At 41.7% G+C, this 27708-nt stretch overlaps 1 protein-coding gene across 2 annotated transcripts; it reads left to right on the top strand.

Moving 5' to 3' along the window:
* The first annotated feature begins 4189 nt into the window (after positions 1-4189).
* On the top strand, positions 4190-27201 carry ppl (periplakin). Of its 2 annotated transcripts, XM_034894315.1 has the most exons (23): positions 4190-4300; positions 4334-4477; positions 9951-10050; positions 10664-10818; positions 11053-11173; positions 12168-12293; positions 12971-13012; positions 13814-13975; positions 14620-14727; positions 15476-15571; positions 15671-15793; positions 15900-16046; positions 17841-17992; positions 18448-18557; positions 19893-20050; positions 21035-21213; positions 21962-22100; positions 22288-22481; positions 22729-22879; positions 22998-23081; positions 23181-23297; positions 23899-23991; positions 24081-27201. In XM_034894315.1, the coding sequence occupies exons 2-23, from the start codon at positions 4428-4430 to the stop codon at positions 26748-26750; spliced, it is 5277 nt and encodes a 1758-aa protein (XP_034750206.1). In that variant the 5' UTR covers positions 4190-4300; positions 4334-4427; the 3' UTR covers positions 26751-27201. The 2 variants fall into 2 exon arrangements, with proteins under 2 accessions (XP_034750206.1, XP_034750208.1); XM_034894317.1 differs by having other exon boundaries at positions 4224-4477.
* The last annotated feature ends 507 nt before the right edge of the window (positions 27202-27708 follow it).

Genomic DNA, 27708 nt, shown 5'->3' with positions numbered 1-27708 from the left:
TCACCGATATATTTATTGCACATCCCCCTCCAATAAAAGGCTATAACACTACTGTTTACTAATTGTATCAATAATGATACAAAAGAGTATTTATTGGGTAGCTCACAGCTAGTTGAGCGTGCACCCAAAAAAAATAAAAACTTTTTTTAAATAGCAAAAATTCAACTTACAACTTGGTAACCTGTAGCTCCTTTGTGAAGGACTAGGTTAACGCTTTAACCCTTGCAGTACTGTTCTTATTTGGGAAAGGGGTGTTATGGGAATATATACGTAGATATAGATAGATATACTGTACATAACTCAAGACAATGTCTGTTGATTGTCTAAACTAGACGTGGGAAGATGAAAACACCCACAAAGGTCTTCATTAATCACAGGTGTGTTCTGGGTGTAACATGCAATCAACCAATCAGAGGTCCTCTCCCATTCCCTTTAAAAGCCACACATGTTTGGACCTTGGTGCATTGCTATTACGATGGCAGATTTGCACCGTAATATTTTTCTTTTTAATCTTTTGCATGTGTGTGTGCGCTGCAGTGCGTCCTTGTGTGTGTGATAAGCATAGTGTGTGTGCTGTGCTGTTGAAATAACAATGAAATGCTGTGTTATTGACTTTAAGAGGTTTTTCTTGGTTGATCCCTTCCCGCTGCTTCAAGATAGAATCACAACCAGAATGCACCTGAACACACCACCCTGTAAGACCAGCACGCCCATGGGTGCACGGATGGGTGCAGGTTGATTTGCCATTTAAACGACGTGGGTTGGGTGGGAAATTAACAACAGCATCGGTCTTAAAATAGCAAACTAGAGCTGAAACAGAGACACTTCCGTCGGGATTTGAGCCGAGCTGCGTCAGATGCAAGATAGGGCCCTAGATAGGGTTTATACATAGGACAGGTCTACGTTCAAGTGTCTTTAATGGATATGAAGTGGAAGAAGAAAAAAAAAACCAAGGCTTGTTCAGACTGTTAACAGCCCTGTAGCTAAAACAACACAAGGAGCTGCAGGAGTGGGTGTGTTGCTACACGTAGAGAAGACTAGAGCCAAACCTGGGAATCAAGTTTAATTAAAGGAGAATCAGACGGGAAGACACAGCGGCCTATGGTGTTTTAAAGGGGGGGGGGGGGGGGGGGGGGGGGGGGCAGTAGCTCAGTCCGTAGGGAGTTGGGTCCAAAAGTACAAAGTGTGGAGTGGTAACTGGAGAGATGCTAGATGCCAGGCCAGCAGCAGTCACAGCCCCCCCCCCCCACTCTGACACCTCTTGGGCCAAAATAGATAAAAATAAATGTTTATTATTTACAGTATACATCATGCATTCATACCATACATGTTCCTTCGTGATTGAATTCACTTTGAATAAAAGTTTCAGCTAAATGACATGTAATGTGATGAAATGTAATGTAATGTAATACATCTGGAAGGCACAGTTGTGTAAATATTGGTTTCCCTCACAAATAGACCAATTTGTCTTTCCTAGTAATATGTTAGATTTATATTAATGTATATTTTTAGATACATTTTATAAAAAAAAAAGAAATTTAACAAGTTATTATTTTTACTTAATTTGGAGGGGGCCCCAGCACTAACTCTGAGGAACTCCTACGGGACCCCCGATTGAAGATCTCTAGTCTAAATTCTACAGTTACATGTCTAGCAGTCCAATTAAATTGCATTCTACCCTGTGATTAAAAAACGGGTTAAGAGCCATTGAATATTTCTATATTGTGTTGTCTTCATCCCTGACGGAAATCGTGCCGGATTTCACCCATTTGGACCGGATATCCGTTGCCTTGAGCTTCCGTGATGTTGGTGTTCTAACCTCTGGTGGAATTCTAATGACTATGGTTACCTGGTCTACAGATCTCTGCAGTGTAAATTAAGACAGCTAGCTAGACTATCTGTCCAATCTGAGGACTATGGTTACCTGGTCCTCAGATCTCTGCAGGGTAAATCCAGACAGCTAGCTAGACTATCTGTCCAATCTGAGGACTATGGTTACCTGGTCCTCAGATCTCTGCAGGGTAAATCCAGACAGCTAGCTAGACTATCTGTTTGATCTGAGGACTATGGTTACCTGGTCCTCAGGGCTCTGCAGGGTAAATCAAGACAGCTAGCTAGACTATCTGTCCAATCAGAGTTTTCTGTTGAAGACTATAACTACTTGTGAACATACACATGTTCCACCAAAACAACTTCCTTCCTGAGACTATTTAGCAGCGGCACCATGGCTCCGTCCAAAGCTTAGCACCGCCCACGACAATTGTTATTGGTTTACATAAATGCCGTTAAACCAGATCACGTTTTTCTCCTGTCCCGGAATGCTTTGTGGACTACCCAGACCTTCCTTGGCAGTGCTGTGGAGGAAGGTCTGGCAATGCGAGACTAATATTGTGTGACATCACTGGTACTAGTTAGTGTTTGTTACCCAGTCTGGTAATTTTTGTTTTATTGATGTTGGTTTGTTTGGCTTGGTTTGAATTGACAAAATAAGGGTCGAACACGGGTCAGATAACAGATGACCCTGGTCTGACCCTGGTCACTGGAGAGATAGAGGTAGAAGAGGCATGCCCTGATGATGTCATCAAGGTTAACTCGGCTTGGGCTAATGGTTGGTTCTAGTTGAACTGGGAAGTCAGAAGTGTCCATTTCCCAGTCAGATGTCAACAAGAACCCCCCCCAAAGTCGGAAACCAGTATGCAAAACATCCATGGTTCTGACCTCCGACTTCGAGGTAAATGGAAAGCAGCCAAAAGACACTGTTCTGTTGCGTTATGGGAAATGTAGGATCCAGTGTTTTTGGAGCTTGACCCATAAAAGTGACTTTTATAAAGTTGAGCTTTTTCAGCCTCTGCTGCTTCAATTTTTCAAGATTGTTTTTTTTAATCTTGTGAGTCCACCCACTTTATGGAAGTGCAAAATGCATCTTTTAATCAATTAAGTTCCATCATCATTTGTAAAAAAAAAAAAAAAAAAGGTAGTTTGGGCACATAATTGGTTTGAAAGTTAGCTAAAAGTATATGAAAATCAAAATGATACAAAGTTAACCAGACCATGTCTTGCATGTCCAGACCTTCCCCCACAGCGCTGCCGTGGAGGGTCTGGTTAGTCCACACAGCATTCTAGGATGGGAGAAAACCTGCTCTGGCATTTCTTTAAACCAATCACAATTGTCTTGGGCGGCTCTGCGCCTTAACGGAGCCACGGTGCCCCAGCACAATAGTCTCAGGATCAACTAGTTTTAGTACAACAGAAAACTCGGATTGGACAGATAGTCTAGCTGGCTGTCTGGATTTACCCTGCAGAGACCTGGAGATATCAGACACCCTGCAATACCAGGAGTGGAACGTCATGGATATAGACTAACTAGAGGGCAATTCAAAGGTTGAGCATAGGCCACAACAGTAGCACAATGACAGAGAGTCTCAGTGCACCGGAGCTGAGTCAAGGCTTTGTTGATGTGTAATCTGTTTAGATGTCCCATAGTTCACTTAGGAAATAGTTGACCTGTAAACCCTGTGGAGTGTCAGTATCACTGTCACACACCTTACACACACACACACACACACACACACACACACACACACACACACACAACATTCACATTAGTAGTAGGAGGACACAGTGGAGTCTGACTGGTTTAGCCAGTCCATTCCTCGCTGCCGCACCCCCTAACTAAATTGGCACTCACCCACACACACGCACGCACACACACACACACACACACACACACACACACACACACACACACCTAATGGATTTCATGGGTGATTAAATAACAATAATATGCTTATATGTCATACTTCTCTCTGTAATTACTCTATAATGATGCCTCAATATGTAAAGATGTTACACTACAATACATTAACTGTACACTGTCGTCAGGCCCTGTTCTACATGGTCGAGTTTTGTTTTGTACCCACATCTGTATGGTTTTTCTATATCATAAAAATGTGCAATGGCCTAAACTTAGTGACAGCAGTTCCAGTTGTTTTTTTTTAAATCTTTTTCAGGACATGCTATTTTGTATTTAGTTCATAGGCCTACTTCTCAGATGTGGTGGTTATTTTCATACATTAAGAGACATTAGCCTAGCCTACGTGTGTGTGGGTGTGGCTGTGACTCGCTGGGATGCTAGTAGAGGGGCGTGGCCTGTCTGAGGGGCGTGGCCTGGCTGACTGACAGGCTCCACAGGTTGGGTGGGAAAACTAATAGTGAATGTTCCAGGTTATAACTGCAGTGGTGCTACAGTGTGTTTGGAAGTGGTAACTCTGACATTGAGAAGGCTGTGTGTACTCACACACACACACACACACACACACACACACGCAGTGGGAAAAGCGGTACAAGCACAGGAGTCACACACAGCCGAGATACACCTGTCCTGCTGGGACTATTTTCTTGTCGGAAGCCGCTGACAGGTTGTCAACATGTTCAAGAAGAAGTCCAAATCCACCGCTATAACGCAACCAAAGACAAGGTAAGTCGGCTACGAGACTGCTTTTTACTAGCTATGGCGCCTTCTAGAAAACACTATACGGCTTTGTTTTGAATCCTGCGGAACCGCTTTGATGTTCTCACAAGCTCAAATATATAACGTTATCTTCAACTGCCAAACGTCATTAAAAAATATATTAAATGTGAGTTGGCTCTGCGATAAAGTCACCCATGGTTACCTGTAGCTACTAACTTTATCTAATCCTTCAGTCTGTCTTCTGTGTGGGAGTATCTGTAATAAATAAGAAATATAATAAATGTATTGGTCATTACACACCTGCCGAATTGAACATCATATCGCATTTATTCACAGCAGACCTTAGGTTTTGTACATACCTTGGTTTATTTAGAGTACAGGTGTGGTCAGTATTGCTTATTACGTTTTTTCAACGGAGTATGGCCCATTTGCTGAACATGGACTGACTTGCTGTCCTTTCTGGTGCACGACTTATTGTCGTTTGGACAAACTGTTATCTCAGTGCGTTGGTGTCCTTCAGTATGATCTGTGTGTAAAAATTGGAGATTGCAGGATTGCATAATGTGTGCTTTAACTCCAGTGAGGGTGTGGTCGATAGGTCGTGCAGTAAAGTTGTAGTAACTGGTTAGATAAGAATTCTGCTGTCCTCCACGGAGACAATGTGCGAGGAATTGCTTGCAGCCTCTCCCATCATATACTGGCCAAGCCCAGTCCCTATCAAGGTTACTCTTTGTCACTGTGTTTGAGTAGGGAAGGTTTCCACCCTGGAAATATTAAAAGTGAATATTCAGAACCAATTCTATTTTAGTTATAGTATAAATTCTCAACAAGAGTTATCTCAAGACACTTTACAGATCTAGAAGCTCTAGAACACACTCTATAATTGACAAGGACCCAACAATTCTAGTAATTCCCCCCAAGAGCAAGCATTTAGTGAGACAGTGGCGAGGAAAAACTCCTTTTAGGAAGAAACCTGGGCCAGACCAAGGCTCTTGGTAGGCGGTGTCTGACTGGGCTGGTTGTGTGTGTGTGTGTTTGTGTGTGTATGTGGGGGGGGGGGGGGGGGGGGGGGGGGGGGGATAAATAGTAGTTTAGAACACTGCATGGCATTACAGGGCACAGCAGGACCCAACAGGGCACCTTAGGACTTGTAGCAGGACCGTGGCAACAGCAATCGAAAAAGCTTTCTACGTACGTTTTTTACACATATAAGGAATTTGTTAGGTTGTTGTAGGTGCATGTCACACATATTCAGGTTGTATCATTATCCCTAGGCTGCTCATTTTCCTCTCAACCAAATGTCCCACTTTGAACGGGCATACTGCTCCCTGTCACCCCCCCAGCTTGGCCTATTAGGGGGGCCAGGGGCCTCAGAAAGAACACCCTCTGGGAGATTGTTTTTCAGTAATTCTCTAGTGTAAGGTGCCATCAAGAGAAAAGGAATGCTCTTATCTTCCGCCGTAGTATTCCTACTATGCTATGCACTGGCATCTCATTTATTTACACAATCAGAAACACTTACATAATCAGAAGTGGTTACACAAGACACAAGGTTCAGGAATTTGTGTTGGAGTTTTGGTGCATGGTAATAAATACAGTGCAAAAGTCAGGAGGCATAATATGAAATTGAAAAATACAATAGAAAGTAGAAGAAATACACAATATATGCAGGAGGCACTTGTTGTTTATTAGTTATCATAAATACCATAGCAAAGCTTTGATTGATTAGCGTTTTGAGGCTATTGGTTTCTACTCATCATGCAGTGAGACAATGAGGAAGCCATAGTTGAGTCCTTATTGTAATAACTGGTGAAAAACTGGTGATCAGTGGTGGAATCCTAATAATGCAGCTGCGCCCTCTTTATTCTCTTCGTGCTGCTCTTCCTGTTCAGTTTGGAGTCGGTGCATGAGCGCTAGGATCTCAGGTCGGCCCTTCTGGCACGCTGTCAGTAAACCGGGGATTAGTGCCTACCTCAGCACCCAAACAATAATACGGTGAAATGCTAGTTTAGGCCTGTTACATGGTTTCTCTTCATAGGAAGTAGAGTAAGAGAAAGTACAAGAGAGGCTGCAGGGAGGCCCTGTATGTTTTGGAAGACATTTCAGTTTCTCTCCTTGGACGCAGACATGGACGCAGCAGGCCTACTGGGTCCAGGCTCGGGACCCGATGATCCAGGGGGGCGTTTTAGTTCAAGACTTATTCCCCCAAAATGCACCACAGGGCGCCACAGGAAGTCATTCCTGCCTGTGGTCATCAAACTTGATAACTCCTCCCTCTAAGTGTCTGACACACACACACACACACACACAGTAAGTTTGATACTGGACATTATTATCTGTTTTGTTCAATAACACTGGTTTAAATTATAATGTGCAATACAATACAATACAATGCTACTATTTATTCATTATTACTGTTCACCATCATAACTCCTTAATTATGGCAATATTGTATCATAAAATTCCTTTAACTATGTAAATTCCGCACATATCCACACTCCTTATATTTCTTTATCTATATTCTCTTGCAACTCTAACACAGAATTTCCCTTCAGGGATCAATAAAGTATTTCTGATTCTGATTCTGATTCTAGGCCACATAGAGATGTCATATGACCACAAAGAAATTTAAAATAACCATAAAGCGACGCAAAACCACCACAAAGACACACAAAACCACAGGGACACAAAACAACCACAAAGAGATCTCATTTGACCACAAAGAAGCAATCCCCAAAAATTGCAAAATAACCACAAAGACACCCAAAGCGGTGCAAAACAACTAGCTAGGGAGGGAAACTCCCTACCTTAAGACCCCCAGAGAGACAAAACTACCACAATATGCAGCCTAGGCCCCCACAGTCTCCGTGTTTCTGGACCTGGATTGAGAGCAGGCCGCTGAGACGGAGCAGGACTCGTGTTATGCTGGGGCGCTGAGACGGAGCAGGACTCGTGTTATGCTGGGGCGCTGAGACGGAGCTGGACTCGTGTTATGCTGGGGCGCTGAGACGGAGCTGGACTCGTGTTATGCTGGGGCGCTGAGACGGAGCAGGACTCGTGTTATGCTGGGGCGCTGAGACGGAGCAGGGCTCGTGTTATGCTGGGGCGCTGAGACGGAGCAGGGCTCGTGTTATGCTGGGGCGCCGAGACGGAGCAGGACTCGTGTTATGCTGGGGCGCTGAGACGGAGCTGGACTCGTGTTATGCTGGGGCGCCGAGACGGAGCAGGACTCGTGTTATGCTGGGGCGCTGAGACGGAGCAGGGCTCGTGTTATGCTGGGGCGCTCACTGACAGCAGGAGCCTGCCACACCCTGGATGACTTGCTGGAGCTTTCTGGGACTAATTTCCCCCTCTCCCCGTGGAACATCTGAGCCGTGTTTCTCAAAGTAACGCTCCAGTGCCCGTTCCTTCCCAGAATCAACACAACCACGCTCAATTCATTGAATTAGAGCCAGTGAGCCTCCCTGGAAACCCTAACCCTAACATGTTGGGAGCACAGAAAACACAACACATCTCATCTGTTGCAAATTTTACAACAAAAACATCTGCTTTGAAAACTTTTCCTACTCATGTTCTGTAGTGGTTTTAAACTTTTACAAATATGCAAGGAAATAGTATTGGGAACTTTGTTTATGCCTTACATTTAACAACCAGCTGATGTTCCCTTTGGCTTTATGTATTGAGGTTTGAAGTCCAACCCCAAAAACATGTCATTTAGGAGTGTGTTGGTTTGTGTGAGAGAAGAGAAGAGAAGTGTGTGTGTTTGCTATCTTGAGCTTGTGTTCTAACGTGACAGAAAACCCCCTCAGGGTGTGTGTGCTTCATTTGGATGGGCCTCTACAGACAAACTGTCAGTTTCTTCTGCAGAACTCTACAGTATATACCAGTTCAAACTTGTTCTCATAGTATTTTATATCAAAACCAGCACCAGCAGCAGTGTGCGGTGTGCATTTAGCAGATGTTTTGTGCGTGTGTGTGCATGTGCATGTGCATGTGCATGTGCGTGTGTGTGTGTGTGTGTGTGTGTGTGTGTGTGTGTGTGTGCGTGCGTGTGCGTGCGTGTGCGTGTGTGTGTGTGAGGAAATGGATGCTGGGTTTGAATTGACAGACATGAACTTTTTTTGCTCTGTTTGTCACAGGCACACAAAAACACACTCTGTATATGTGTGTGTGTGTATGTGTGTGTGTGTGTGCGTGTGAGTGGGTTTTTGTTTTTGTGTGTCGGTATTTTGATGAAAAGCTATGAGTCATATTCTTGGCATGGAGATCTCATAGGCAATCAAGTTTGAAGTAGAAGTAGTCTGATCAACAAGTCATTAATAGCTATAAAACCAGCTCATAGCTGTATGGGGGGGGGTTGTTTATGATTTACAGTAGTACAGTACCAGTGTGCAGACTCCAAATCCAAACCACGTATGGTGATATTGACTGAAATAGATTTAATGTGCATGTTTTAAATGCTTTAAGTGATTGTTTCAATTATGAATTAATAAGTAGGAGCTGTAGCCCACTTTTTAATTCATGAGCTTTATCGGTTAATTCTTCTAACAATCTAACAACAATCTAATTGTTGATTGTTCCCTCACTCAGCTTTTCAGCGGCTTATGTAGGATTTAAAGATACATAAGGTATTCAGTGTTCGTGCTGGAATTGTGAGTGACACGTTCACTTCATTTCAATCAGGAGAGACTTCATTTAGGATTGAAATAAGTGCAATGAGCAAAGTGCATGACAGCTTGATATGTGAGAGACCGTGGTGATTATTATAAGGGGTATAGAGGCTGTGGATTTATTGGAACATCCTATGGATGGAGTTTAGACACTGGTGGAGGTGATGAATGGATGAAGTAAGCCTAAAGATTAGAAGTTGACTCTTTCTTCTCTGGACTTGCTGATTTTTAAAAATCAGGGTCAGCTGATGGCCGACATGTGCTTGTTTTTAAACCTCTATTTGAAGGATACAATATAACACTAATAATGAATTAAGATATACAAGGATACTCCACAAATACATTTATTAAACACTTGTCCAATCTGAATCTGTATACTTAAAAATGTGTAGTGTACTACTCCTGCTGCACTAGACCCTGCTGTGTTCTGCTACGTCCACCTACGCCCTGCTATGCCACACTACATACCATGTGTATAATATATGTATATATATACTATAACGCCCTGAAGTGTACCTGCTATTACATGAACTACTACAACTATTTCTAGTTCCATTTTCTTTATTGTGACTGTTTATGCCACTGTTCATCAAATTTTCATAAATAAAATAAATGGACCATTTTAACAATGGTAGTGTTGCACACAGTAGCAACCAGCAGCATTTCTCCGTGTTAAGTCTAAGGGGATCTTCCCTTCACGCGTCGCTTTGGACAGAGCCACGGTGCCTCTGCAAAACATGGAACATGTGTACGTTAACCGCAGTCCTCAGAAATCCACCAGCGGATTCATTCCTGCGTTTGTCTTCCAGCTCTCCGTCCACGGAGCTGGCCATTCTGATCGACAAGATCCAGAAGACTGCTGACAAAGTGGAGAAGAACTGCTACGACATTGAGCAGAACCTCAACAAGGTACAATCTGACAACAGTGTCTCCAAAAGGCATCACACAATACTTACCGGCATTTAAATACATGGGTTTTTATTTCATCTGGGAAGAGGTCGTCTGTGTGGGTGTGTAAAGACTGGAAGAGTCTCAGGACAAACTACACCTTTTTCTTTCTAATTGGTAGAAAAGATTTGTGACGTGATAACTTCCGATCTGAGCTCCAGCCCAGGCATCCAATCCAAAATAACTGGAATTACCTGTGTGGCTATTCAGATGGTTTAATGAATGAATGAATGACTCATTTATGATCAATAAACAAAAGCCCAGCCCCAACAGGCTTACAAGACAGCATGTTTTTACAGCCATGGACCAGATATCAGAGTAGCAACATATATAACACATATTAAACACATAGACCTTGTTGTATTTCCCCATGCTTTAGAGACGAGGATCGCCAACTTATATACATTCAATTTTAACAACCACTCCATCAGCACACCTAAACAAAACTGGATTTTAAACAGACATTTCCTTTAAGATGGGTGTTCTTACTGTAAGTTGTCACAATAAGGACAATACAAAAAGAAAATGGAACACACCTGATTGACTTTCTACCATCCGACGTGTTTTTGTGCAGGATGTGAGTAAGATCAACGAGGGGAAGCAGCCATTGTACCAGGATGACACCAACAAGAGAATCCTCAGCACTCTGGAGCTGCTCAACGGCCTGGATGAGGACGCCATCAACGCCAAGCGCCTCCAGCATCCGCAGGCTGAGATGATAGAGAAAGAGTCAGTAGATTAGATAGAATTTAGTAATCCCAAATTGGGAGCATCACAATATAAAACACATGGCATGGCACACATCATGAATAGATGACAAATAATATATCGTACAATGTATCGTACAAACGTATATACAAGTGGCAAATAAAAATGTATAACCTTAAATTTTGTATTTATGAATATGTTGTAAGTAAAACCCTGTTCTCGTGTGTGTTTGTGTGTGTGTGTGTGTTTATTCAGCATGAAGCAGCTACGTGAGAAACTGATGAAGCTGAAAGAAGACCATGCCCGTATCTACCACCTGGTCCGCACTGAGGGGCGGCCCAGCATCAACTGGGAAAACATGATGGATGAGAAGCTGGTAAGATGCAGACTGTACCTTACACTCCCATAGGGGGCCACTGTCACTGAGGACCAGGGCCCAGTCCAGGATCTTTTAAATTGGGTGGCACAGGGGTGGACCTGCACATACACACTCGTCGATATTCTTGTGCCACAAACATCCGTTACATCTTGTTCAGTCAATCATCTCATGTGTTTTCTTTTAATGTATACACTTGTTTTTGCAGACTTCGTGCACACACCATGTCACACATCCACAGCCTTGTACAGATGTTGACACCATCTTGGTTTCAATTATAAAACCAGATCAGGTCCAAAGTCACTGCCGTTACTCATCGACAATTCATGGAAGCAGATGTCAGACTTGTATTTAAATAAGAAAGTTATTCCTAAATTAGATAATATTTAAGTTTCATGTACAGTATGTGTAACCAAGTGTGTCATACTTACTGGGATTTATTGAAAGTTCCAAAAAGTAATTTTTAAAACAAGTGCAACATTTTAATGTAATATTTAGTTTAGCTCATCAGAGCATTTATCAGCTATCTCAGGATTTGGTGGAGACCAAACCAGAGCTAAAAGAGAGAGAATATTGACCTAAATATTGGATAAATGCAGTATTTAGTCAGCAGCTGTCATGACGTAACACAGCTTAAGATACAGCAAGTAAACAACTGACTATTAAAATACTAATTGTTGGCATGATATTTAATGTTAACATACATGTGGCACAGTGAATCCTTATTACCTGTGTCTGTGGCTGGCTACCTTAGTGACCTATAGGCCAGTATCAATAATGTTTTCCCCCCACAAATAAGTTGATTTATATTTACTATTAAAAACATGTTGGATTTACAGTAAGACATTCAAATTTTTTAAACTTTCAAAAATGTACAATAATTTGAAGGCCCCCCCTGCAGTAACTCTGAGGACCCCCTACTTGTCAGCGTGTGGTGGAGTGTGGACTAAGATGTGGACTGATGTGTGTTGTTTTGTCTCCCTGTCCTGTCCAGGACAACCTGAACAATAAGGGCTTTGGCCAGGACCTACCATCTGTGGAGAACGAGGTGGAGGAACACAACATCTTCCACAGCGAGGTGGAGGCTCTGGCTCCTCACATCTCATCCAGCGGAGACAAGGTACAAACACTAAACCACAAGAACAACTGAGAGGTCAGGATTTATTTTGATAATTCATGGTGACCCAAACTTTGGTTCACAATTTAATACGATACGGTACGATACAATACAATACGGTTCAATACAATACGGTACGGTACAATACGGTACGGTATGATACAATACGGTACAGTACAATACAATACGGTACAATATTATACCACACGGTACGACACAATATGGACAGTATGATACGATACGATACAATGCGGTACAATACGACTTGTAATACTTTTGCAACTATTTTAGTTTATTAAAAGAACATTGGTAAATATCATAGTTTTTTAAATATATATTAAAGTCACAAAAATGTCTAAAAAACATAACGCTAACTAAATAGCATTAGCAACACATGAGTAAAACAACCACAAAACACACTGAACCTACTTTGTAGTTGCTAGTTGTTCTCTTTGTTTATATTAAAAATAATATGCTTGATATGATTAAAAGTACTTTTAATGATTAAAAAGATTTTATGATTAAAAGTACTTTTAATCATACAAATTTAGTATTATATTTAGTATATTGCATATATTTAGTATACTTCGTTGTGGTGTGCAATATGTGATTCACATGACCCTTGTTAGTCTTGTTAGTGATGTCCTCACTCTCCCTTTTTCTTTTTATTGTTTCTCTAGGAATATGTCAATAGTCTCCAGACGAAGTACAATAAACTACTGGTAAATAACACACACACACACACACACACACACACACACACACACACACTTGCTTGTCCAAGGATAATTTGCCCTATTGTAACTAGAAATTAGACCGATATGCAACTTATATTGCAGCCAATTTAGACAACAGTCGTATAGAGGAATTGTTTCAGACAATGTGTCCGCACTTTGACATCTGACTGTTTTGTTTTATGTCACAATATAGCTATAGGTCTTCCATTATAGTCTTAAAAAGTCTTACATTTGACTACAGAAACCCTGACACACACACATTCACTCTCTGAGCACACCAGTGTGTGCCTTGTGTCTGTGTATAGATAATAATATAATAAATGGGTCCTTGTGCACCTGTGTGTGCCATGCTAAAGAGCCTAACCTGTGACTGTAGGCTGTAAGACCTGTTCCATCTCTAATCCCCAGCCTGTCTTTAGGGAGTTTTTTGTCTGCAAACAAAACATTTCACTGCAACTTTACCCCGTTGTAAAGAGCACACACCTAATATGTCTTCACCTGTCAGTATCATTTTTTAAACTTTTGAATAAAATCTGCATTACGTTTGTTTAAAACACAATGACTTTCTACATCTTTCTCCTTTGCATCAAATCCCAAGTGCAGACCTAAACTATCATGTATATATATATATATATATTTGTATTGTGTGTGTTTCCAAAGTATGATATTAGGATATGTCCCGTCCTTACATCAACACATAAACACACTGCAGTTTATTTTGACTCAATCCCCATTGACACTATGGGGTTGTGGTTGTAACTCTAAGTTTTTCCTCTCCTGGCTTAGGCCAGTTCCGGCGCTCGTCAGCGCAACCTACTGAGCCTGCGGGACTACATGCAGCGCTGCACCAATGAGCTGTACTGGATGGACCAGCAGGCCGAGGAGAGGATCAACTATGACTGGAGCGACGCCAACCTGGACTACCCTGCTCGCCAGAGGCAGTATGAGGTAGCTGAGGGATAGAAACACATGACATTGCGTTGTACTCTGAAAGCCACGCCCACCGGAGGAGAAAATAACTCTCCGCTCTCCATTGACTTGTTTTGCGTGAAGGTTTTCTCCTCGTCAACAGAGAATGCCTAAAAGCTGCTATGTTGTGATATAACCCATGACTTAAGTTGTTATAAGCTACCGACCCAAAGAACTGAGCTTTTATGAAGACAAAAGTGGACACCGACGTAATCAGCAGAGTAAAGAGAGACACTAAGCTAACGTTTTGTCGGATGTCACGATTGCAGCAAGCATTTTGTTACCTTGTCAAATATCTTAATGTCAGTTATAGCCTAACTATATGTCTGTAAGTTGAGATAACACACGCAACGTTGGACATAATGTTAGCTGAGTGTCTCTCCATTCTCCTTGATGATTCCTCACGTGTGTTTTCACTTTGCTGGCAGAAGAAATTGACGAGAAGGCGACTTCACACAATAGGCTGCTAATCACTTAAAAGCAGATAGTTCTTTTCCCTTCTGGGTGGATTGACTTAAATGTGCTTCAGTGCTTAAACATCAGTGATTGCAAAGGATGGATGCTAACAAATAATTAACATTAAGTTCCACAGTTTACTCAGCACATCTGTTTTGCCCCAACAGAACTTCATCAGTAAATGTCTGGAGTCCAAGGAGGCCACCGTCACCAAAGTGAATGACGATGGAGAGAAGCTGATTGCTTCTGATCATCCAGGGAAGAATGTTATAGAGGTACAGGCTCATCCATTAAATTAATTGATATGAATGCTTAATGTTTTAATGTTTTTTTTTCTTGCTGCACATGTACCTGGGCTTCCAAAACCATACTGACCTCCCTGGGGTTCCCCAAGGATTTATTCTAGAGCCTATACTTTTCTCCCCATACATCTTCTCTTGGACTAATTAGTCATATGGACAACATTTACTTTCACCGCTATGCGGATTAGACTTGAAAAAGACTGAATGTCATCTCAAGCTGAAGAAAACCAAATCGGAGATTATTTTTGGCCCCCAAAGACCAAAAAGTCATTATTTCCCTTTGATCTCAGCTTTAAGAGGCAAATTCATTTGAGTGATGATCTGGTGAAACTCATCCAAACATGTCTCGTCATCAAAAGGACTGACATTCCTTATTTGTTGGAAGTCAGTCTTCTAAAATTATGAGACGATTTCCGGAAAAAAAGGGTCTTCTTATAACTCCAGTTTTCTTTAATATCACAGTAGTGGTTCTAGCCCTTTCTGTTATTGACCCTAGAGAGTAAACAGCTCTTGTTAATATTGGAAATGTCTGCACAACTGAAATCTTTACCTCTATTTTTTCTTTGCGTACTGACATGACCAGTGTGTTCACCATATCTGGGTGTTCATACACGGTTGATTTAAAAACAATTGTACAGCGCTTTGTTAAAAATGTGCTTTGAATATAAAATGACTTTAGAGTATTTTTACTGATAAAATGCTCACACACGTTGTTTTTCAGGCTCATATGGAGGCAGTCCACGCTGACTGGAAGGAGTACCTGAACCTCCTCATCTGTGAGGAAAACCACCTCAAAAACATGGATGAGTACCACAAGGTTAGAGATAAACACCACACACACACACACACACACACAAAAACATAAACAGGAAAGCTCACCAGTGTCTGTGTGGTGTGTGTATGTCTGTATGTCCAGTACCACAAGGAAGCGCGTGACACTCAGGACCTGATGAAGCGGCTGGACACGGAGCTCAGCCAGAAGTACAACCCCGAGTTCAAAGATGTGTATCAGATGGAGGGTATGATCAGGGATCTTGATGTGAGTATTTCTTTACAACTTGCCGTACCACTGACTCCTTCTATAACACTTGAAAATCTGTTTCAGTTCAGTTTAAATATGCTGCTATGTGTGTGTGTGTGTGTAGGACCAAGCCAAGGCCATGGACCACTTTGATGAACGGGTCAAGGCTCTCCAGAAGCGCAGTCTGCAGGTGTCGCCTCTGAAGTACCGCCGGGAAAACGCCCAGAAGCTGCTGCCCGTTGAGGCTCTGTGCGAGTTCGAGACAGAGGAGGTACGTAGTGGGTTGTTGCTGAAAGCATTTCAGTTGATCATTTTTAAATGGGAACATCAAAGACCTTTACCTACTTACTCACTATTCTAGTCCTTAGTGCTTCCCTAGAGGGTGGAAAAACTTCTGAAATAGTGTTCAGGCCATCGTAGGACACTGATAACATGTTGCACCAACAAGGATTTTTTTAAACTAAGATTAGGTTAAGTCATAGTTTAGTTAGTGTGGTTTACCAGATGTACAGTGTGGGTATAAAGCCTGGGATCAATGTCAAGCATTTTCATCTACATCTAGGGCTTAGCTCCGCCCAGGATGGCTGTGATTGGTTCAAAGAAATGCAAACAAGCTAGAGAGTTTTTTTCTGCTATCCCAGAATGTTACCCCCTGCAGTCAGGACATACTCCAGCGCTGACACAGCACTGTGGAGAGATTAGTCAGCTAATGCCAGCAAGTCTTCTGATAACAAGAAAACAAGTAAATTGTGAGTTGGACGGTATTAAAAGTATATTTGCTACTGAGCAGAGAAACCAGACCGTCTGTCCCACTATTAACCCAACTCGAGTGTCTCTCAGAGCAAAAATCCCCCTTTAGCATCTCAAGCGTCTCTGGCGTCTATCATCAGCTCGACCGCGGCGCTGCAAGATGACATATCCTTAAGAGAGACGGTAGAGAGTAGTATGAAAGAACAACACAGGACTTTCACCCAGGAGACCGGGGTTTGTGTCCCGTTCTAGTCCCAGGTGTCACTGAAAACGTACATTTTGTAACACCCCCCAAAAAATTGATGTCAAAAGTCCTGACGAAGGCGACTTTTGCGTCAATAACAACCGGCAGAGCCCCTGACAAGCGTCGCTTGAGAATGTGCCCAAAAAAAGAAGAGATGTCACCTTTTCTTCTGTTGTTCATCCATTTTAGTACAGAATTTGTATTCCTTCGTCTGATTTCTTCTTTAGAAGCTTTCTCCGGATGGCCACATGTTTGCCTTCTGATCTACATAATTATCTTCCTGTGCTGCATTGACACCATTTCAACTCAAAACCATTTACTTGTGCTGTCAAACAAATAAAATATTGAATCGCCATTAATCGCATTAAAGTCATAGTTAACTCGCAATTAATGGCACATTTTAATCTATTCTAAATGTCCCTTGATTTCTTTTTGTCCCATTATTTTTTCTTATTTTCATGCTCTTTAAAACATGTAAAGTGGATTAGCTCGCTTTGTGCAAGTGTTATTTTTTATTGAAAACCACATTGAACATTAGTGTTAAAGAACCCCCCCCCCCCCCCCCCCCAGCATATAGACTACTGTAGTGTTCAATTACACACTAACATTTTGAAGGAAATAATCTCTCACACCTTGTAACACTGTCCATCAATAAAAGGGTTAAAAAAAGGGGGGGGGGGGGGTATTCAATAACACCGCAATGTTTTTAGGTGTAGGACACAAATCCTACAAACACCGCTTGGAAAGAATGATGTTGAGTATATGCAGGGTGGGGAAATCTTTTACTTATGGCAGATGACAGTTTATGGTAGCATTATTGTAGATATAGAGCCAATAGATATATATAGACTTAGTCCCAGATGTATACAGTATATAGACTTTTGAAAAAGGTAATTTTGGAATAAAAAAATCTTTCAATTAAATACAAATGAATAGTGTTTAATAATGTCTTAGATAACCTTTTAATGAAAGTTGTGTGTTTGCTGTGTGTTGACAGTGTGATTGTTGATGATGAGAGCAGCTTTGTGTTCCAGTAGCTGATGACAGATTGTAATTGTTGGATGTGAACAGGGGCTGATTTTGCGAGGGGAGCGGTACACTCTACTCCGGAACAATGGGACCAAATGGGACGTGAAGGATGCAGCTGGACATAAACTCACTGCACCAGCCGTCTGCTTTATGATCCCCCCCACTGACGCCGAGGCAGTGGCTGTCTCTGACAAGTGAGTGTACACTGTATGAATACTATTAAAATAGAAATATAAAAATACTTACCAGAAAACGGCTTTGGTAGAAGTTAAAGTCACCTTTTAGAATATTACCGTAATGTGTCAAAGATTTACTGCAATTAAGAATCAAAAGTTTCATTTTTACAGTTTACATTTTCTGAAAATAAATGTACTTCATTACTAGAAGTACAGGGAAAAGTTTGATTGTACACTGCACTTTGGCTTCCTTATAGTAAAGCATAGAATTCAGGGTTTCCACATCTTCAAATTCAAAGTCTGACATCAACTAAGAGAAAAACAGAAACAGAATTTTCATTTTGATGTGAGGAAGAATCTTTTACTCCAACGTATGAAAACTTTTTTTGCAAAAAAGGAGAAGAAATGTAGTGGGGAAAAAGTACAAGTTTCCAGAAATATCAATAAAGTAAAGACTCTTTTCCATTTTGCAGCCTGGCCAGCCAGCAGAAGGCTATCAAGCAGAAGATGGCCACCAGCAGTTCCACTCTGCAGAAACGCTTCGAGGAGCTGAAGAAGCAGAGTGGAAGTGGCACAGCTACAGGTACACAACATGTCCAGTTATTATTATTAGTAGTAGTAGTATTATAGTATTGACTGCTTTTCGATATTATTGAGCGTCCGTTACATTCAAGCCATCGCAAAATGAGTTTCTACAAAGCTAATCAAAAGTATCAGCTCCTCACAAGATGGTTACCTCTTCTGAAGAGTCCATCGTGTGGTGGGGCTTGTGCGAGATCACGGAAGGCTTGTATCATGCGGACGCGTTTTGTTGTCAGTACTTAGAATTCCTCATGTGGAAGACAAAAAACGCACTATAGCTTTAAGACAACTTGATTTAACCCTTGTGTTGTCTTCCTGTCAAAATCAACTTTTTTTTTTCGATGTCTTACGTTACGTTTTTTCAACACTTTTGAAGCTTTTTTTTCAATGTTTGTCACTTTTTTGACTTTTTTAACACTACGTAACACTAACTTATTAACCCTCACGTTTTCCTCGGGTCAAATTGACTTGTTTTCCTATATCAATGGTTTTTAATTCCCCAAAATAACATGATTGTTTCCACACAACGCTCTTTGGCAAGCACAAATCTCTACTTCCATTAATTTCGGGGTGTCTTTTCAATTTTATAGGATTTCAAAAAAAACATTAAAGTGTTTTTGAAAACGTATTGAGTAAAAGGGGAAATATTCCAGTCTGTGATTATCCATCAACATCCATTCCTTTAATTTTAGTTGAAATAATTCCTAATTTCTGATTTTCTAACTCAAACATAAAGTATAATTTCCTAAAAATTAGGTTTACTAACCATAAATTCCAAAAATAACTGTAAAACTAAAGGTAATAAGTTAGTGTTATCTAGTGTTGGAAACATCAAAAAGGGACAAACTTTTTTTTTCAATTTTCAATTATGACGGGAAGACAACACGAGGGTTAAAACACGATGATATATGAATATGTATACAATTGTTTTAATAGCTTACTATTATAGGGCACCATAAAAATCTATGTGTAAAGGCCTTAGACCACCCTACACGTTATTGTAGGCCCAGTAGGGGGTCCCTGATCCGTCTCTTTCAGTTAAGGGGTCCTTGGCCTAAAAAACATTGAAGACCCTGGTTTATGATATTCCAGATTGCAAGGCTAACAGGGACTCAGCAGTTTGACCGCCAACGTGTTTCACTGAGCCAAAGTTTGCTGTAGTGATGTCATTGTGTCCCCAGATCTCAGTAATTACAGCAGACCTAAAGTAAAGTACAATGTGTCCACTGGTGGAAGAATTCAGATCTTTTATTATCAAAAAAGCACCAAGTGGTAATTAGTGAAGCTGTCATTCTCCAACTGAAGAAGATCCTGTTGTGTGTGATTGCGTCCTCAGACAAGCAGGAGCAGCAGTGTCGCCAGCTGATGGCCGGTCTGGACAAAGTGGTCAGTGACCTAGACAAACAGGAGAAGGGCATTTATGCTCGAATACGCCCCCCGCTGGAGCAGAACAGGCCGCTGCAGGACAGCGCTGACCGCCTGCAGGACATGAAGGTAACCACATGGTCCCATAACATTGGTTCCTGATACTGATTCCAATACCTAAACTTCAGTACAGATCCAATACCAGTGTGTCTGTAGTCTTTACACAGGAGGGGGAGGAGGGTTAGACCCCCCCTCCCAACATTTATCAAAACTGGCTGGGGTAAGAAAGTCTTTAAATAAGTTACAAAGAGTTTAAATGCAGTGGCAAGCAAATATATGGAGTTAAGGTGTGCAGAATTCCAACAAAAAAAAACATGTAATGTTTTCAATTTTAAAATCTTAATAATGAGATTAATATTGACATAAATAAAAACATTTGCATTAAGAAAAAGCACAAGTTGTTGCAGAAAAAAATCACCAGAATCACCCCCAAATGTTAAAACAAATATTTTCCCTAGGTAGGTGTATATAGATAGATAGATAGATAGATAGATAGATAGATAGATAGATAGATATTTATTGATCCCAAAAAATGAGAAATTACAAAGTTACAGCAGCACACGTATAGTAGTCACACAACACAGAATATAAGTACATATAAGTATGTTGAACCCAAATTAACGCCCTTGAATGTGTCATATATTTTATAATGTTTTAACAGCTGTGCAGTACTATCCCTGTATGCATGTGATATGATTTGTTGTCAGGAAAAACTCTTTGTGAGACATGAACAAACACAATGAAAGCAGTAAAACGTTCATATACTACCCAGTTTGAAAATCAGTCAGTATGGGAAAAACACATATAAAGTACTTTAGAGTAGATTTTCTTCAGGGGTAAATTACATGCTAGCAGATCGGTGCATAAACTCCGGGACTTTCCGATATCTGGATTTTAGGCCGTGTTAGAGACTTTCCAGATCCTGGTATCGATATCGGAACATCTCTAGTAATGACTTGATCTTGTTGATTGTCTCAAATGCTGTTACGCTCAAAAGCTTAGATTAAGTATTCATGCGTGTTACAACTCACCAACCGAGATGTTTCCCTTCAGGACATTGCTGCTGCTGTCAGTAAGATTGAGCCGGAGAAGTCCGCTAAAGTGCAGGAGTCCAAGAGCTTCTTGGTGTCCAATCCCAGCTGTGCCAGCGCTCCTCAGCTTAACAGCAAGGTGGACGAGGCCAACAAGAAGTACAACCACGTCGAGCAGCTTCTGCAGTGCTCTCAGGAGAAGTAAGGGCTTCATACGTACCTCAGTGTCTCATCTGTTGTGCTAGGTGGGATTGTTCTGACCAGTGGTGGACTGTAACCAAGTACTCAAGGAACTGGACTACAGTACTTATATTTGGTACTTGACTCTTGTGAGTCTTTTCTTTTCATGCCACATTCTACTTCTACTCCGCTACATTTCAAAGAGAAATATTCAACTTTTTACTCCACTACATTCATCTGATAGCTTTAGTTACTAGTTACTTTAGTTACTCCACTACATGCTCCTGAAAGCTTTAGTTACTAGTTACTTTGGTTACTAGTTACTTTCCACATTAAGATTCCTTCACACTAACCACATGTAGTTTATGTAATCTGATGTTTTATTATGAAGTAACCTAGCAACAATATAACGGCCTCCAGATGATGAGACCATGAAACACACAGCTGGTTGGATCCTTTACACGTTCTACAATTTTTTAATGCTTTAAGGAAATTTACTGATGATACACACTTTTAACATGGTTACATTTTCAATGCAGGACTTTAACTTGTAACAAAGTGTTTTTTACAGTGTGGTACTGGAAAATCTACTTAAGTAAAGGATCTGAATACTTCTTCTACCGCTGGTTGTGAGAGCACTGTTCCATAAGTTTCTGTTTCTGCTTTAAAATCTGCTTTAAATGTGTTATTAGTAATTAGAAATGTGTTGAATTAAATGCGTTTCTACTCACCCAATAACTGCACTCATCTTCTTTTTCATTTTTTTTAGACTGAAGAATTCCAACCAGCTGGAGACTTCCCTGCAGAATGGGAAAACGTTCCTGTCCACCTATGAAAACAAGCTGGCCAGGGAAGAGGTTGCTCCGGCTGACATCACTTCACTGGAGAAAACACAGCGGGAACTGGCTGTAAGATGGCTCTTTTATTCATTGGCACACATAACAATGGTATCCCACTCTGTCTGAACAGAGGGGCATACTGGGAAATGGGACATTAAAGACACACCATGGAGTTTTTGATCACTTGTGGTGCTATGGAGCACTGAATTTCATGGACTCATTATTCATTTAGTTCATCTGCCTTGCTTCCTTGTAGGATATTGCATCAGATCTGAGGTCCAAGAGGGCGGTTATCGCTGACACGGAGCAGAACCTGCGTTCAGCCAAAAGCAGCTGTGACACCATGGCCACCAAATTCCAAGAGCACTGCCCCGACATCGAGAGGCAAGAGGCAGACGTCCAGAAGCTCAACAAGCGTTACAACAACCTCAACAGGCAGACTGACACCAGGTGAGAGGGTCTGCCAAAGGAGAGGAAGTTCACTAAGATTCAAGAGGTTTATTGTCATAGGCACAGTAAAGACAACTTAGACCATGCACAAAAAAACCTGCTTTGCCAGTCTTCCTTACACAATGAAGAAAAAAGTTAGGGTTAGGTCTGTAATCACTGGGAGAAATTCTGAGCATCACATCACAAAAACACATATAGAAACTATACATTAGAGCTGTAGAATGATTTCTTTTGCTGTTTGTTGCAGGTCTCAAAGCTTGCAGAGAGCCAAGATGGCGTACAAAAATTACCAAAACGATTATGACAATCTGAACAGCTGGTTGTCTCGTGTCCCAAACTACGAGCCCCGTGAAACGGACGACATGAGACAAGTGGAGACCAAGCTGAAGAATCAGCGGGTGAGAGTGATGAGCAAGCATTCATACACGTATATGCATATTACCTGGTGAGGAAAACTGTTCTGTCATTGGTGCTGTAGGAAAAAAACACTTAGAACAACTTCTCTGTTTTCTGCAGAACTTGCTCTCTGATATTACAAGAAAGGAGTCGGACTTAAACAACGTGTCCAAAAATGCCCAGCTTTACCAACAAGCTGTCAAAGTAAGATTTTCTGCATTGATTTTCACCACAAACGCCACCGCATAACGAAACACAATAAGGTGACAGTCTGATTGGTGGTTTACTGATTCTTCTTTGCAGGACTACGAGATTGAAACGGAGAAGTTTCGATCTATCCTTGACCTCGAGGATGGACTTGTACCTCAGACATACAAGAGGAACAAACTAGAATCCCCTGCACTGACAGTCAAGGCAGAGGTAAGATAAGTCATATAATATACAAGCCTTTACTGTCTCCAATAGGAGAGATTCATCTTAATGCCTTCCACCTGAACACAATAAACATACAACAAGCATGAACCATAAGCATACGTTATCTCATCTTGCCCCACACTCACAGAAGAAAGAGGTGAGGCACAACAGCCAAGCTTAATGACAAGTCACTGTTATTTCAGTCAGAATACCTTTTGTAGGGGACTTTAGTGAAATGAGCAAGAACTTTAAAGTAAAGAGTAAAAAAAACATTTTCCCTTACACGATAAAAAAAAGACATTCAACCTGTTCCTGTCATCCGTGCCTTCCATAACCCCTCCCTCCAATTGAGGCTCAATGCAGAATAAATCTGAGGGGCCACAAGAGGATTAACAGAGCTGAAGATGAAAGTACATTGGTACCCAAAGTTTATTTAGCTTTTTTTTATGACTCACCGGATTGATTTCCCCTCTTCATTCTTGTAAAAAACGACGCAAGTGAAACAATTTTTACATGATGATTTTAAAGGGATGAGCCAAAAAGGTTGTGAGCCACTGAAGGATTTCCGTTATGTGCTTTTCATGTCATGTTATTTCACCGTTTACAGGAATCTGCTATTGAGGCTAAGTTCACTGAGGTGAATGCTGTTAACAAGCAAAGGCTTCAGAATCTGGAGTTCGCCCAAAGTCTCCTCAACCAGGTGAAACATTTTACATGATGACAACAAAATTACTACTATTAATAAAATTAGAAACAACAACAATTAATAATAAGGGTTTTCTCTTGTAGCAACCTGACACCACTATGATCCAAGTAAAAAATGTCCAGTCAGTCCAAGCTTCTGCCCCAGGAGAAGAGCCTTGGAGAATCAAGAAGCAGCTGGAAGACGAGATCCAGAGGAGGGAGCAGATAGAGAGAGAAATTAAGACTATCCAGACGGACATCTATGTCCTTGAAGGACAGAAGCCCCAGGACACAATTGTCAAGAAGGAGCTGATCAAAAAGGTTCCTGACCCCCAGCTGGATGAGGAAGTTCATAAGGTCCAGCAGAAACTCTCAGAGGAGCGCCGCACTACCCTCGTCCTGGAGAATGATCTTGAGGTACTGAAGTTGAAGCTGCGTGGCTTTGAGACAGAGATGAAAGAAGGGGCACAGCAATACACAGTCAAGGAGGTCCTGCGTATAGAAAGAGATCGTGCTCAGGAGGAGGAGATGCGCAAGCTGAGAGAGGAATTGGATGAGCTAAGAAGGCATAAGGTGATGAAAGACAATGAGCTGGTTCAGATACAAAAGCAGGTGACCCTTCTGGCTGAGCAGAAGAACAAGGAACAGGAGGTGATCACGGAAGAGGAAGTGATCAAGATCCAGAATGATCCCCAACTTGAAGCAGAGTACAGAGTGCTCCTTGACAGGAAGCAGAAGGCAGTGGATAGCAGGAAGCAGCTGGAGGATGAACTGCAATTTCTTCAGGAGAAGCTCCGAAGGATGGAGAAGGAGAAATCAATGGCAGAGGAGAAGATTTCCATCAAAGAGGTGTTGAAAGTCGAGAAAGATATCGCCTTTGAAAGGGAGGTAGAAAACCTCAGAAAGCAGTACGAAGACGAGAAGACCAAACGAAGAGCATCACAGCGGGAAAAGGCGGACCTCCAGAGGAAAATTACCAGCCTAGAGGAAGAGAAGTCCAAGGTTGTTATTCAGGAGAAGGTGCGGGAGATCGTCCGCCCCGACCCCAAGGCTGAGAATGAGGTGGCCAATCTCCGGCTGGAACTTGTAGAGCAACAGAGGCGCTTCAGAGATGCAGAACTCCAGCTTAGATCCCTGCAGGAGGAACATACCATGCTGAGGAACAGAGGACCTCAAGTGGAGATCAAAGAGATCATCAAAGAAGTCATCAAATACAAGACAGATCCACAAACAGAAAGAGAACTGGAGAGACTTCGCAATGAAATCGTAGATAAAACCCACCAGATTGAGAAATCTGAGATGGAAATCCACCAACTTCGTGATGAAATTCAAAGATGGAAGGACACCAAACCCCAAGTGCAGACTAAAGAGGTGGTCAATGAAGTGCTTCAGTACAGAGAAGACCCCAAGACTAAGGAGGAAATTGAGACTCTCAAAAGGAAACTGGCTGATGAACAGAAGAAACGCCTCGACCTTGAGAGCGAACGGGCAGCCCACGAAGAGAAGATCAGACTAAGGAAAATGGATCTGTCTCAGATCCGTGAGAAGGTTGTTCAGCAAGAAGTGGTCAAGATGGAACAAGATCCTCTCCTCCAATCAGAGTGCGACGGCTTCTTACAAAACATCAGCAGTGAGCAAAAACAAAAGGAGGTCCTGAAATCAGAACTCTACCAACTTCAGAGGCAAAAGGCTGACCTGGATCTGCAACTGGAAGAGCTGGAGCGGGAGCGCCGGGCGAGGCGCGATGCAGAATTGGAAATCCAAAGGCTTCGGGTCAGACTTAATGAGCTGGAGATTCGCGACAAAGAGAACCGTGAGAAGGTGACCGTCAAACAGAAGGTAGTCCTTCAGCAGGATCCCCAACAGGAGAAGGAGCACTCCATCCTCAGATTACAGCTTGAAGAAGAGAAGCACAAACGCACTCTGCTCGAGAAAGAGTTGAATGTTCTCATCCAGCAGCAGATCACCCTGGAGAAAATAGATGTGAAGGAAAGAGTTGTCCGCACTGAGAAAGTCCAAGTTGAAAGGGACCCAGAGGCTGAGATTGAGATTGAGAACCTAAGAAGGACTCTTGAAGAGGAGAAAAGGAGAAGGAGAGAGCTTGACCAGGAGATGTCCTCCCTCTCTGCCAGGTATTCTGACATGGAGTTCTCAAACACAAAATCTTCTAAAGAACTGGACTACATTCGTGATGAAAGTAACCGCCTGGAACAAGAAAACCAAAGACTGCAGAATGAGATTCGCAAGCTTCGGTCCGAGATCGAGATCACCAGCAAAGAGACTCGGCTTATCACCGAGTCCGCACCAAGGGAGGATGGAAAGAACCTGGAGTTAAGGCTTGATTCACTACAAAGGGAACTATCGGAGCTCAGAGGCATAACCGCCCAGAAGGATGAGGAGATTGAGAAGCTTCAGAAGAACCTGGTGGCAGTGAGAATGAAGAAGGAACAGAGGGAGAGCCATCTCCGTAGGTCTATTGTGGTCATCGACCCAGATTCAGGCAAAGAGATGCGACCCGAGGAGGCCTACAAACTCGGGCTGATTGACTGGAAGATGTTCGTCAACCTGCAGAGCCAGGAGTGCGACTGGGAGGAGATCACGGTCAAGGGCCCCAAAGGAGAATCCTCGGTTCTTCATGACAGAAAATCAGGCCAAAAGTTCTCCATCGATGATGCGTTGCGTCTTGGGCACATTACAAATCGCCAGCTTCAGCAGTACATAAACAAAGAAATTTCCATTCAGGAGTTCGGTGTTATGGTGTCGGGCAAGAAGTGAATGCAACCACGCTACTAAAGCACATTTAGAATTGGTTTCTAGAAGATTTTTTTCAGTTTCATGTCTGTCTAACAGTCTCCTTGTGTTTTATTGTACTTCCTTTCTGACTTTAATACTATGGTGACTTGGCATTACTTTATCTATGATTCTTAAATGCACTATGTATTTATTTGCTCATGCATATATGATTCTATGGTACTGGCACAAATATATGGCTTGATATTACTTTTGCCATCTAATTAACATTTTTTGTGGTAGGACGAGTTTGCTCAGCCGAGATTTTATTACTTCCACCGGGTTCTAGGGTAGAGAACATATCTTTGCATAACTTTATTGGATATTGACATTGAAATTCACATGGATACTAAATGTTTCATTTATTTGAGGGTTTTTTACAAGGGTTACTGTGTGCACTCTAAGCTTCAATAAAAGTCGAATCAAACTTGAAAAATTGTGTGTGTTTTTTTTGTGTACTCTTTTTGTGCATATTTTTTCATGGTATTGCTAAGAAAAAATTACCATTTATTTCTGGAGATTTATTTTGACCGTCTAAAACGAACACATTGATCCAATCAGAACAATTTTAAAACTTTGTGATGACCCTGCACCTATAGCGCTACTGCAGTCTCACTATTTGCAGGAAATTTCATCGTAAAATCATTTACAGCATTTTTAAAAATCAAATTTCCAAAGTGCTAATGGGAAAGGTAAAAATTAGCCATAACAGGGGTCCTGTTATCCTAGTAGGCTTTATTATAATTCCAACATCCTGCTGTTTGATTCCAGCCAGTGATGCTTGGTTCTGTGTAATTAACCCTCACCTCTCTGTTCTACTTCTTGTCCCCTCTCTACTGAAAAGCCCCAAAAATAGGTCCCATGGCATGGTGCTCTTTGGATGCTTTTATATAGACCTTAGTGGTCCCTTAATACTGTATCTGAAGTCTCTTTATATAGACCT

The sequence above is a fragment of the Etheostoma cragini genome, chromosome 15 (assembly GCF_013103735.1).
Source record: "Etheostoma cragini isolate CJK2018 chromosome 15, CSU_Ecrag_1.0, whole genome shotgun sequence".
In the NCBI taxonomy this organism is placed as follows: domain Eukaryota; kingdom Metazoa; phylum Chordata; class Actinopteri; order Perciformes; family Percidae; genus Etheostoma; species Etheostoma cragini.
The sequence above is the reverse complement of the archived record's forward strand: the minus strand, read 5'-3'. Positions and strand labels throughout refer to the sequence as shown.

Coding starts and splice junctions, on each gene's coding strand:
- ppl (XM_034894315.1), top strand. CDS start 4,428: ATGTTCAAGAAGAAGTCCAAATCCACCGCTATAACGCAACCAAAGACA. Junction 12,294..12,970: donor TCTCATCCAGCGGAGACAAG/GTACAAACACTA, acceptor TTGTTTCTCTAG/GAATATGTCAATAGTCTCCA. Junction 20,051..21,034: donor ACCGCCTGCAGGACATGAAG/GTAACCACATGG, acceptor GTTTCCCTTCAG/GACATTGCTGCTGCTGTCAG.